The 14,445-nt window shown below is 42.9% G+C and overlaps 1 protein-coding gene across 2 annotated transcripts in view; it reads left to right on the top strand.

The window, feature by feature from the left end:
- The window catches only part of LOC119442876 (uncharacterized), a 209,041-nt gene that overhangs the window by 147,435 nt on the left and 47,161 nt on the right, over nucleotides 1-14,445 (top strand). For both annotated transcript variants that reach the window (XM_049662429.1, XM_037707921.2), the window contains exon 7: nucleotides 651-873. In XM_049662429.1, coding sequence (XP_049518386.1) covers nucleotides 651-873 — 223 coding nt within the window. The remainder of the gene's footprint in view (nucleotides 1-650; nucleotides 874-14,445) is intronic.

The following is a 14,445-nucleotide window of genomic DNA, read 5'->3' as shown; positions in this document are numbered from 1 at the left end:
TTAATACCTAGATGAGGCGCTACAGCTATGCTAAAGCGCTATGCTAAAATGAGATCTGCGAGCGGGACGCGATCGTACGTTTGCGCATAACCCCAATGACATATAGAAAAAATTGTTTAGTTATGGCCTGATGGCAAAGTGTGTTTGCCTGGCTTTTTACTATAGGTCCTGTTAATTTCTTATCTTAACAGCGCACAAAAATTACTGTGACGTCCGCGGCGGCGACGACACAATAGCGCATCTGATTTGCACTTTAAAACGTTACAGTGTGCATAGAATTGTGTGGGTGTACCCCGCTGGGAGTGCTGCAAAATGCGGCACTTATCGCGTCGTCATTAAAACTGAAAAAAGCGTTAATGTTTTTAGTGCATGGCTTCATTTTTTCCGGGCCAGCATACAGCCACCTTTCATTTGTGTGCGCAATTGATCTTTTTTTTTTCTTACACATGTCTCCTCTTTCCCTCCGTACTGCCTTTTCCCTTCACCTCTTGCATTGTAGGAGCCAGGATCAATAAATACATGGTTGCCTTGTCTACCTTTCTTCCTTGCCTGCCTGCCTCTCTTCCACATTTTTTTAATGAGAATGAGATGAATACATTATTCCAACTATACTTAACCACAATTGTGCCTACCTGCATCGTTCCATGCAGGGCATTGCGGAATGCAAAGAACACGTCGCAGAATCCATGCCTGAGCTCGGTGCAATGGAACCGGACATTTCGCAAGAGCAGAGCCGGCGTCAAAGTGAGCGAATCAAAGTGCCAGCACGTCATCAGCATCCAGCAGACACGGGGCACCCATAACTCGGACATTGGCGTCCAGGTCAACCTCCTCGCGAGGTCAATCGATGATCGACCAAAGCTGTCCGCCAAGGTAAGCTCCCGTCTTGATACTCCTCGTGGGCGCTTGGCCCTGTTTATTTCCACGTGTACGTAAGTTTAACGCTCGAGAGAACGATGAGGCTCGCAAGATGCTTTTGGAACGCTGGTACGATTAGAACTGAATTTAATTAGAGCGCTAAAAGACAAACGCGACCTAGTCATTTTAAGAAGCGGCCACAGAAGAATGGACGTGGAAGGAGTCAGGGATGGGACTATCGACATCTTAACGTTTTTTAGGCTTTATAGAAGCTGAGCGTGTGCTAATTGCCCGAGAAACGGGAGAAAGTAATAGTGGATGTCATAATTTAAATGATAAAGTGGCGCACAGATCATGCCTATATAGGTCGCACTAAATGAATTTAGCAATTGCTTATTAGAAAAGAGCGCGTTAATGACTTTTTTGTAAATAATTATGTAGAACAGTTGCATTGTTTGCCAGCAAGAACAATACACATGCACTATTCAGCCATTCTTCGAACACGCATGGCTAGAGAGAAAGCACTCTGAGGAACCGTAGGAAGATCAAGTAGACGAGCGTCGAGTTTGAAACATGCCTGGATACACAAGTATTGTAAAATTTCTCGGAATAATGTTATTGGCACTGCTGCATGACTATATTGTGATAACGACGTTGTATATAAGTCTTCTAGGCTTGTTTTAATGTTCTTTTCTTAATTGTTATATTTCTTAGAGCGTTATGCTCTCCTGTCGTCGTGCGTGGTTTCATTATAAAATAATTGTTCTCCGGTAAGTTGCCTTTCACAAATACATAATTTCACTTTACTCAAAGAGCAGCTGGCGCCGTGTTACCGTGCCGACGTCTACTTCATATCACAAAAAAAAATTGCCCGCCAATCCACCCTGTGAAGGTGGTTGGAAAGCGAAGCTTTTTACGCCACCCTCACGGTGACTGCGGCGCACTTGATATTTCACACACTACAACGTAACTTTAACCACGGCCTTTATTATTATTTACTTCACAACAATGTTTACGACTGCTTTATGATCGGTGTGATATACACTACTAGACTGCCCCATAGTGGGGTAGTCTAGAAAATGAACCGAAGCAGTTACTAGGCTGGAAGGGTTTCGAATGACGTCAACCCTCTTTCAAGCAGCTGCATAAGCTTTGCAACAGCTGCAATCTAATCTTACGGACCGCGCCGAGCCTGTTTCCGTTGTTTGCCCGCAGCCCTTATCATCCATCATGTTGGCTCATCACTTTGAAGCTTGTTTTTGTGGTTTTTCTTGCGAAAACGAGTGCTTAGTTGTACGCTGTATGCCTGAATTCAAGTAAGCTATACTGCTATACCTGCAATTGTTAGCGGTTCGTCGAGATCGTTTTTTGCTTACAATGACGGACACGACAGAACCCTTGGCTGGTAGAGGTACAAAGCTTCGCTTTAAAAAGACAAGAGGTGGATGCGCACAATGCAACGGCAGCGATTTTCAATCAAGCCGACCACTGTGAAAAGCTCCGCCTTAGACCAATCCGCTTATCTACGGCTTGCGCTGTGGAAGCGGTGAATGCAAGTGCAACATGGCACGCTTTGACGACGCGTTGTGCAACCTTTCTATTCTCGAGAAGGGCGTCCAGTGTAGCTGAACGCAGGACCCGAGCTGGGGAGCTCATAAGTGCACCGGTAAAGATAGTTTTCTGTCTGGTTTGCGTGCAGCTTATCGCCTACGCATGCAAGAAGCCCACATACGGCGGGGCGACCGCGTAAGAGGATTGATCATGCACGCACTCAGCATCCGATCAACGAACTATGGACTATATATATATATATATATATATATATATATATACTCTGCTTTCCCTGTGGCGTGTTGTTGCCATTAAATCGTCCAGCACATGTGCTCGGTGGGGCTGGGGCGGGTTATAGGAATGGCTTGGGCCCAGAGGCGAATGAACCCAGCGCTGCCTTACCACTCTTTCTACAAAGTCAAATCCCAAAATTCTGCGGGTAGTTAGTGCAATATGCGGCAATCGGTTTAAAAGTTCTTTATTGAAAACAGCCGTCGTAATGTTCCTTTCATTCTCCCATTTTTTGTGACCAGTTCGTAAACGCTTTCAAAAAACAATTTGGAACCAGTTCTCCTGTAGTTTCATGGCTGAAGCCCGCGGCTAAAGACCCCTTAAGCTCCATCTCAATCAAACGCGGGGATGTGCTAAGGTTAACGGCGATTCACAAACCCCGGAGAAAGCACTGCTAGCGCTCTATTTCATATGTTCCACGGGTTTATTTCGGCATGTGCCGCTGGGTATAGTGCCGCTTTCCAATGAACCTCTTTTACGCCAACTTGGGTCACTGGGTATGTTTCACTATTCAGTGACAAACAAAATCCTTCATTATATATATCCGGGGCCTCGAAATCGAACACGCGTCAAATATATTCAGACACATTTGTCTGCACATATAATCAGAAACGCACTACGCGCAGACTTGTGGCGGCACCCCTATAGATGGCGCAGCGCGTCTTGAGGGAATCGCGAGCGAGTAGCTCTGCTGCAATACACGCCTCATAGATGAAACGTTTCGGCCGTGGCAATACGGTATGTCGCTGTGCTATGCTGTAGTGAATGCTAATCACATCATAACATCGACAGTTACACCCTGAAATGGTTCATTTTTTTTTCTATCCTTTGTCGTTCGTGCTGCTTGGTTTTCAAGGAAATCTGTGCCAACCTGCCATGCTTGCGGTTTTACTAGAGAGAGGAGGAGACGAAAGGTGAAAAGATGGGAGGTCAACCAGAACAGGAAATCTGCTTTGCTACCTTACCTGTTTTACTCCCTTACAGTGAAGGTCGGGGGAAGGGGAGGCAGAGAGACAAGAAGGAAATGTGCACCGCTAACAGGCACACGATCACAGCACTACGTCTATGTGGCTGCATTGCACACGTACCCTGAAACAACTGGATGAAAACAACACTTTGGTGGCGTTTACTTAACACTTGCCTATCGCCGGTATATATCCTGAATTTGTTTGGCTAGAGAGAGAGAGAGAGAGAGAAAGGATGCAAAGTAAGGCAGAGAGGTTAACCAGAGGTAGTTCCGGTTGGGTACCATGCACTGGGGGAAGGACCAGGGGGATAAAAAGAGAAAGAGGGCGGAAGGGGGAGAGAGAGAAAGAGAGACGAGAAAATGAAACTCAATTGAACACTCTCATCTCGTATATTGGCTTCCAGGCATTACAACTTTTCTACATAAAAAACTCGGTGCTCGAATGACCCATTGCGCGAAATGCAGCTCCACTTACGTGAAACCTGGGGAGGTGCGAAGCATGTAGTGATGCACCGCTAATGGGCTCATATATATATATATATATATATATATATATATATATATATATATATATATACTGGCTTTAGCAATGGCTCATAACCACGTAAACGCGGCCTCCCCATTACGACGACAGAAGAGAAGTGAAATTCTACGCTGAAATGATGAGCGGCAACGCAGCCAGCTCTGGAAGACTGTTGACGACGGCGAACGCGGGAGCAGTGGCACGAGCGCGTGCCGAGAGCGAGCACGAGCTGCTTGCTACGACGACGACCACGACGACGACGATTAAGACAGGAGACGCCGACAGCTACAACAACAACAACAACGACGCCGACAGCCCGGGCGCATAAGGTGCTTCGCACCTAAAAGCTATAGCCTGACTGCAGGAGCAGTGTCTATACGGACATGCTTCTCTGTCACCTGAAAAAAAAGATAAAAGAGTGGCAGACTCAACTGTAGTGGACCTCTCCGTGACATTCATGATTTTTAGAGAACATATGTATGAATAATCAAACTGCTGTGTAGCGAACATTTATGTGGAGAATATATGCTGTATGGTGTTTATATTTACATTACGTAAGACAGAACATTTGTAATGGCAAGATATAAGATTGAAAGAAAACTAAAACCTAGTGGCGCATACCCATTTGTCCCGTGGCACATATTATTATGCTGCCCTGTCACCAGGATCGGCCCACCAAAACGATGAGATACCACGCCCACTCGCAAAAAAATATTAATTGCTCCGCTTAGAGAAGAATGCTTCGCATTATTCGCATGCGACTGCGTAGAAGCCTACTCATTTTATTGCGATAGCAATTATATGGACACTTCAAGCGGATTTCTGCCATCGCCGTCGTCGTCGCCGTCATGGTCGCCATGAGGTTCCGTATTAAGTGCAACGGCGATGAAATCGTCACCGCGCGCGTATGGTGTGTGTGCGAGTGAAAGCACGCGAGGGACGCGCGCTTTCACCGGGAGCGAACGCACGGCGGAGAGCAAATGTGACTTATTCCGTCGCGCGAAAGGCCGTGGGAAGAGAGGAGGGAGGCAGGAGAGGCGACGTTTAGCTGCGGCACCAAAGGCGTATTTATATAAAAACGTTGCGAGGCGAGCAGGTGGTAAATACTTCCGACGCTGCTCGACGAGTGTCCCGTTCTGAACTTCTGATCTCGTCGAAAACCTCCGAACCGTCCCCAGAGGCACCGGCAACAGTCACCAACGCCGCGCGCGTTCGGTGCGAACGCGGGCAAAACGCCGACGGTGCCGACACCAGTTCTGCGCGTTGCTGGTACTGCTGCATGTCCAAGTTTATACAGCTGATAAAACTACTATCCTTACTCCGTATAGATCTCTACTAATTTGCTGCCGCAATAAAGCTTCGCCTTTCAGTTGAAAATGCGACATTTTTTTGCTTCCTTGGCTTTGAATATAGACAGAGCTCAGCGATCAAAGGAAAGCTTAAGTCAACAACAATATAACTTCTTGGGCGAGTTGGTATTTACTGAACATGATACTTAGTAGCGCAAAACTCGAAATAGAAGACAACAGTGAAATAGGAGAGGAAAGGAAAGACGCTTTCGTCTTTCCTTTCCTCTCGTCTTTCACTGTTGTCTTTTATTTCGAGTTTTGCGCTACTAAGTACCATGTTCTTAAGTCAGCTGCTTAGGCATGTATGGATTATTAAGTAAGAGTAATTTTCACTCTGATTCTTGGCACAAGTAGCGATACTGGGCTACACTTGCTCGAATGATTCTGCAGAATTATCAAGGCGAAAGCCTTTAATGGCTCATACTCACGGCGTCCGACCGTCCGTCCGACCGTCCGTGCCCTGAAACGGTGCCAGCTGTGGCCTCTCCCCCTCACACTCTCTCAGCAATCACGTGATGGCACAGCGGTGCGCGCGGCAACGCTCCTTCGTCAGACGTCTCGTTGCAGCAGTCGAGATCGTTGGTTCGCCAACGATCTTAGCAAGGCTCCACAACAGAGCCATGGCATTCTCACGGAGCATTTTCCAAACAGAGACATTAGCGCGTTCAGGGTGTGCCGAACCTGCCGCATCTCGCTCAATGAAGTGAAGATCCCCAACTACTCGACTAGCAACGGGTATGTGTACCCACCCAAACCATCATACCCATCTATCGTAGACGTCGACCCAGCCAAGCATAAGGAGTTCCTGGGGCATTAAAGCAAATTCACAAATAATTCATGAATAAACAGTCCATCGTTTACTTCAAACCACACTTTGTCAATCTTTGTCAAAAAAAATTTGAAGGACACTTTGTAAATTCCAAAGTGTGTTCGGCGAAAGCCTGTGTCCATTCCACTGGGAGTGTCATGCACAAAAAAAAAAAGACATGGCATTGTCAGTCGAATGGCCACAGGCTTTCGCCGAACACACTTTAGAATTTACAAAGTGTCCTTCAAATTTATTTTTACCATATCATTTTCATTAAAGCCTATTCAAAAAGTTCTTGTACGATAACTCTGGCTCAACTGAGGTGATGGCGTTAGCGACGAGGATTATGATGCGCAAGGAGAAATTAGGGCATGTACTCTAATGTAAGTAATTAAACAATAATTGGCTGGAGCTGATTAACAGAGTATTAGTGAGAATCATGCTTGTTGCGAAGTCCCCCACCACGAGCAATTATTTAGTGAAAAATTGACTCATCTGTTCCACACTACCGGAATTGTGTCGAACTACTGAAACATCCCGCAAATTACAGATACAAGATAAGTGAACTGATAACAAGGGTTCCGAACAGATTATATGCACTCTGTTTCATACAGCAGGTGCAACGCTGTAGAAGCTACGCAAGAAGTACGGTCATTAAAATGTATCACTCCGCGCTTTCCGTCTATGCTTCGCTGCGTGCCAGTGGCGTTTGCTCGCGCGAGCTTGCAGGTGAGCCTGCCGCCGACAGGCTGCAAATAAAAAAAAAAAAAACAACGAAAAGCAAATTGATCTAAAATAACGTGTTTGTAGCCGTATGAGTACATGGTTTGCTTATTTCTAAGGGTAAATTCGTTTTTTTTTCGTTCAGAACTGATCTTATACAAAGAACATTTTCACAAAATTCGGTCACTAAACACCGAACTACTTCTGAGGGGGAAGCCACTGCAAAAAGTATCTCTAGCCTCCACAACGTTGCACCTGATGTATGAAACGGAGTATAAGATATCGAAAACTAAGCTATGACGTCGCGTACGTGGGAAATTTGTTATCTCTGCCGGCGCGATCCATGAAGAGAGCAGCACATATTTATTTATTTATTTATTTATTTATTTATTTATTTATTTATTTATTTATTTATTTATTTATTTATTTATTTATTTATTTATTTATTTATTTATTTATTTATTTATTTATTTATTTATTTATTTATTTATTTATTTAATGTATTTCTTGAAGAAGAATGGCTAATCCGCTTTGCAGGAGAGCTAGGATGAAGATTTTTCCAATCGGGAATTCAATTAATCATCTCCGTCTTTGTTCTTTTTTTTTTTCTTTGTTTCTCTTAGCCGGCCAATTTCCCATAAGTACTGTGTGCCTAAAAGATAAGGATTAGCGGGCGGCACCCATTATGCCAAACTCTCCTGCACACACATTCAAGAATAAAAAAAATTGTCCGCCATCCCGCCTTGTGAACGTGAATGTTCAGCGACGCTGTATCAAACGCCACACATGGTTGAGCAGTGTATTCACGCTGTTCTCCTGGTGTCATTAATTTCCGTGGTCTACCCATGGCAGTCTTAGAATGCACTGAAGGTATTGCTAGACAGGACTCCCATTTATATATGAAAGCGTGGTGCCGAGTTACTATATATATATATATATATATATATATATATATATATATATATATGCCTGATTGCAAAGCAAAATTTGCCGTTTGCCTTCAATTGTTAACCTGGCGTTTTGTGTTTACGCCACGAAATTTTCCGACCAACGAGATGTATACAGCTTCGCAGTAAAAAGCTACTGTGATTTTTAGGTCATTTTAATAAAGCTCGTCTCTATCTCTCTGAAGAAACAAAACAGTTGTGTCAATGCGTCTTTCTCATTGAGCCATAAATAAATGGCCGCTACTTCCTACATACCACCTTTTTCTTTTAGTTCGAACAGTTTTCAAAGATAGGCAGGGACAGATAGCCGCACTTACGTTTATTCAGGTAGATTATATATACCTCAAGAGACGGAGGTCACTTATGTGACAAATCGCAATGCTAGGTGATTAAAGAAAACGATTCACGAATACCGTTTCTCTTATACACTTTAGGGCACTTCTTTGTAGGGATTCTATGTCCGCTTTGTAGAAATCCTTAGGTTAGCCCCTCTGTCGAGATATCTGGACTTAAAAAGTGCTGGGAAATACAATAGCCTTCAATAGTTTACCAAAAGCGTGCAACAAGCACTTCGGGATGATTTTAACTGTAACGCCAATTGAGTTTTTTAGCAGATATTAGGGATGGATAACGCAAAAGCGGCACTAGCATCAGCATTTCCGCTAAACATGCATGTATTCATTAGTGCGCGACCTCAATTTACCATTTAGAACATGTGCCATAAAGTGATGAGAGAGTTGCCTAGTGACTATTTTTTATTAGCCACCTATAGATATTGCGAGTTGTCGCGCTAGTAACTTAGACCTCTACGGGTAATCCACCTGAACAGGCCGAATGGCTCTTGTGTACCATGCAATTTTTAAAGAAATTTGCGAACAAAAAAATACACTTCTTGGCGGCATTAATTAATGAAAACCTCCGATTACAGATTCGGGAACGCCTTATTTCTGGTGGTAACATAACTAAAAATATAGCGTTGTCTTTCCCTTTCTGCAAGCTACTATTCTAGACACATGGCTGAAGAGACTTCAGCGGGCTTGTACGCCCTTCTTTCATTTCGTCGTCATCTAGTGATGACTCATTTACTTCTTCGCCACCTTCTTCATTGCCGAGTGTCAAGTTAGAGCAAGCTATAATTCAGGTCGACCCCTCGGTCCTTCTGTAAACAAATTCTTCTCTCTTTCTGTATCTTTCGGATGATGGTGACAATTGTTCTTGTCGTTATTTTTTTACTCATATAAACCCGTCATTCAATACATGAGGCTCATGTACGCCTCTGAGAAAAAGACAAGGTGTACATGGATTTCAGGCTTCAGCCGCCGAATTCGCGATGCTCTTCATTCGTAGGAATTGTTCGCCATTGGCTGGCCGGTCATCTTAGATAATCGTTATCACAACTGTTCACCATAAAAATAGTCCGATCCCAGAATCTAGGCGTTAGAAAAAAAATAAAGGCGATAAGACGCAGCCTCGTTGATCCACGAAACCTCAAGGAAATTTTGCACTCATGGGCGTTTTACAGCGAGCACACGCGAAAGTCGTAAATTTCGAGCGCTGAGCACAGAATGGCTTTACGCTATGAGGAAAACGGCAGACATACGGGATGAATTCAACACAGCTTCGGGTTCTGCGGTGTTATTTTGTAGAAAGCAAATCCTTGCAGGAAATGAAGGAGAGCCATCTGTAACCATTCCACGAACCAAAGCTTCCTAATACCGTGAAACTTGAACAGCGATACATCTTGTCACCTAAACAACCTTCTTTGTAGCCCCTTCTGTAAGAACACTACTATTATTTCGAGGCTCTAGGATTAAAGGATGCCTTGAAAATAACGGCACATGAGATTAACGGGAGCGGGTTGATCAATCTTCTATTTCGTGGCGCTATATTTAGAATTTAGGACGCATTAGACATCGAGTGCTGTCAGATAAATGGCTTGGGGTAGGGGGGAGGGTGACGAGGGTGTATAAAGAACGGGGATATAGAACGCGCCGATAAACTAAGATTACAGGATGCGGCTTGTTGACTGCCGCGCTTTCGTGAAACATGACCATTCGGTACACGAAGGCGTGAAGGCTACCAACCCACTCTTCCGAACTGAAGTGCGCGGAATTATTGTGGTTTTTGGTAATCGTTTATTGACATTTTTGTCGCTTCGATCGAACAGTTGAAGTACCTCTCTAATTCTGGAGCGAGGATTTCACTGTAACGTCATTTTTTCTGGAAGGTGGTTGTTTCAAGGAAACACTTCGAAGTAGCAAAAATAGCGTATTATTTTCAGGTACATCAAATTATTTCCCGGAAGAATAACTTTGAAAGGACGAATGCTGATGTTTGTCTTAGAATGTTTTAAGGATGTCTTTTTAAGGGCGTCGCTTGGGAATTCGCCGCTGTTCATCACGCCAGTGTTCCGACAGTCAGTGTACGTGGTCATCGAGTGGGATGTGTCCGTATTTCCTTGGGCGCGTGACAGCGTGCTTGGTAATTTAGTTAGTAAGGCAATGTTTACAGCAGTTCATGAAGGTGATAAAACTACTAACATTACTTCGTATAGCTGTCCAATAATTTGCTCGCGCACTGAGTGCTTCGCCTTTCGAGCCTAACCGCATCCTTCCTCACCCATCCTCTCCTTTTCTTACTTTTTTGGTGGATATGCATGAAGACGAATATTTTTGAACGCCGAGCACAAAAGAACATGACTATTATTGAAGTGTGTATGGTGAAATTTTCCAATCGAATCGAAATATTCAGAAGACTTCGGCTTGGGATACACCGATTTCTTTTTCTTTCTCAACCATCTGAAAACAAATAAGCTAAACGAAACTGATGGACTTATTTGAGCACTGATGGTGGGTAAGGACTATTGCAAGAGTTCCCAAGTCGTTTAATAAGGATGAATATCGCCTACAAGAAATAAGAAAACGACATTCTTCTTCTTCTTTCTGGGGTTTTACGTGCCAAAACCAGTTCTGATTATGAGGCACGCCGTAGTGGAGGGCTCCGGATTAATTTTGACCACCTGGGGTTCTTTAACGTGCACGTACAACGCAAGCACACGGGCGTTTTTGCATTTCGCCTCCATCGAAACGACGAGGTTTGACTACATAAGCGTTAATAAAGCATTTAGCATTCAAGAAAAAGCGAAAAAATAGAAAGAACTGGCTGGATGTTTCTTCGTCTATGAAGTCAATGAATGAAGTGTATATAGATGTAAATTTAGATGGAATGTAGATGAAAATGCAGTGTAATTGCAGAATATGCAACATTATTCGACCCATGTTTTTAATACTGCCGTCTGCAATATGTTCTAGGATTACATAATGGCTACAGACGATACTGCTCGGTAAAGAATGCTCTTTGATCTGAAATGTGCGACTATTTCAAACGAAAACCCACGTCTTGCCAGGTTCACTTTAACACTGCTCCAGACTGATGAATATGACTTCCTTAAGTTCCGAGGAAGGCATTTGTGTTTGCTACTTTTGATTTGAATTTTATTCGAAATAAAGGCAAGAAATGACATTCCGATCCCGAAGTATCGTTTGGAAGACAGTCGGAATGCGAAGCAGTCGATGTACTACTCGACGTCTCTTTGTGTGGCACGCAGAATATAGGCGTGTCATAAACATTAGAGAAATGCGTAGTGCAGTTTGATCAAGCGCGCATTATTAATAAAATTCTTTTGTTTCTGGCCTTTCAAGTTCCTTTAAGCGCTCTAAGCGGTGTGAATGTTAGTTTATTAAGGCGAAAGCTTTTTATGTGTCGCTTTGAGGTGACCTTGAAAAAGTGGAGCCATAAATCGGGCAAAATATTGGTAAAAAACAGGTACAAGGAATCGATAACTCAATAAGATCATTACGAACCCCATAAAATTATATATAAATCGAAAGGTAATTAGATTAGTAATATTAATAACGATAAATTATCATGATAGTCACTAAATTAATTATGATAATGAGCATGACAAAGCGGGAAAATGGGTCAAGAACCCACAATATGGGAAAGAATAAAGAATTAATTATATTAATGGGTGCAAGTATGGTTATAATAGTAACAATATTGATAGTAGAATACAGTAATGACTCAATAGTGACCATTACTCAACGAAAACGACTATGACTAAGCGAAAAAAGATTAACGCTCAAAAACCACTGAAATGGGTTCGGACATAGGTACTAAGTGAATGAAACACTAAACGAGGATGGTAGAAGTCATAGCAATGAGCATGACTCAGAAAAAATTACAATGACTCAGCAAAAAAAAAAAGATTAACGCTGAAAAACCAATAGTCATGAGCATAACTATAAGGCTTTCGCCTTAAGGTCTTTTAGGCGTAGCTAAAGGCGCTACTGAGTGTTTCTTTTTTTTTTACGTCACAAGCATGGTACACTTAAGCAGTAACGAAAAGCGCGCAGCTTTAAAGTTCACGGGCTCTCCAAGGTCAATAAAGTTACACCTGAAGAGCTCTTACCCCTACTATGAAGCACTTTTTGTTTTTATATTATTAAGTATGTCATGTGTTGTTCGTGCCTTTTTATGCAGATATCTGTACATTCGTCAGCTGCCCCATGTGCGTTTAAAAATGTTTTGTGATATCGCAAATGTTTGTGATATCTGACTGTCTCAGGGTTCTCATGCTTTTAGTTTTGCTTGCCCTGCAAATAAGAGTAGCCGGCGCCACTAACGACGATAAATTTATACAAATTTTATACAAACGAAACTCTAGATCAACAATGTCCTGCACCTGTGTTCGATACACAATGTCTTTAACATAGCCCCACAGAAACAAATATAGACTCGTTATGTCTGTTATCAAAGGCTTAATTGTCTTATCCGTTCGAGGTTTCCCTCTGATACTCGTTTTCACCCAACTCTCTTTCAATTACACTAAATAAAAGACATAAACAAGAAGCTTAACAGCTCTGCTGAATGCAATGCCGATCATTCGGTCTCATTTCAGAATTTCCAGTCCTCATTCAATCCCGAAGCGTATAATAATAGCTTATAAACAACTTGTTTTTCAGGTACTTTAGTCCGACGCACATCCTCTGTTGGCGCACCAGAGAATGCGGCATGAGTTTCACCTCTAAATAATGTAGCTTCTGTACGATATCTCACTAGCTACGTTTAAAAATTTTGGCAATGACGTAAGCATTCAATGTTTATGTACTCAACACACACACTCTCTCTCTCTCTTTCAATACTGTGTTGATGGTTTAGCTTAAACTTTCCAAACAAGCTGACTTAGGCATATACTTAAACACCGGCAGAGGTATTACCACCAGCATCGAATAAGAGAAATATTTCCATGGGGCAGCCCTAGAAATCTTTGCTTGCCAATCACTGAATCAGCGGTTAGAGAAGAGAGGTCTATGCGAGAAATGTTGTCACCAAGAAATCGTTATGAAACCCCTGCAACTGTTAGAGCAAGCTTTCCTCATCGCACCCCATCTCCCCCCCCTTTCCGAAAGAAAAGAAAGATAGAAAAGAACAACTGAAAACTAAGATTGGTGCGCCAGCAAACCTGTGTTAGAGGAGAGAAAAAAGTGCAATGTGGTATTGCAAGCAGATAGATCTCAGCAGCAGGATCAAATGTCCAGGTTTCAAGACCTCCTCACTTGCTTGTTGTAAAAGCTCTACGCGTACTTCGCTACTGTTGTACTGCGTCTTGTCATGAAATTTACGCACTTGAACAATGCAATGTGGTCCTTGCATTTGAACAATTAAACGTGCTCTTTGCAATTGGCAATTTAACAACACGATTCCTTGTCATCGTTTTTCATATGCCTTCTTTGTCTAGTTGTTTCGTTTGCGCTATAATCGAGAATGAATGCTTACGTATGGATTCAAGAAAAAAAGTCGGACCGCATGAGTTTTCAGGACGATGCGCTCGGCATGTCAAGAAAATCTGAAAGTGCCGGAAAAATTGGTGTCGCCTAAAACGAGGCGACACATCTAAAACGCGCGGTCAGCACATGTCCCTACTTTTGTACTCTTTACAATGCGAAAGGACATTGTAAAAACTGCATAAGATCAGGATGTCAACAAAGTTACTGAACTCTACGATGAGGCGTTGCAATTATTTCACAACTTTACGTATGAGAATGTAAGAAGTATGACCGAAAAGAAGACATGATCGTTCCGCACGTTCAGATAATTTACTGCAATCTGCAGCAAAATCAACGAAAACCGACATTGCGTTCAACATACAGTAGATGCTTTTCAATGTCCACATTCGCAGCCAACACCGTTTGAGGCAACAGCGCATGCACATTCCTTAGCAGTTTCAGGGTAACTTCGGTTTTCCGCAGAGGTTGTTCCAGCCTCCCAAGTTGCCTTTAAAGCAGCGCTCGTCTTCTGCGCGAAGTTTATCTGTGCTCATTCTTGCTACGGTACTGCTTGTTTTCTTCCTTTTGTCACTGTTTCAT

Source organism: Dermacentor silvarum, chromosome 2 (genome assembly GCF_013339745.2).
Source record: "Dermacentor silvarum isolate Dsil-2018 chromosome 2, BIME_Dsil_1.4, whole genome shotgun sequence".
Taxonomy (NCBI): domain Eukaryota; kingdom Metazoa; phylum Arthropoda; class Arachnida; order Ixodida; family Ixodidae; genus Dermacentor; species Dermacentor silvarum.
The sequence above is the reverse complement of the archived record's forward strand: the minus strand, read 5'-3'. Positions and strand labels throughout refer to the sequence as shown.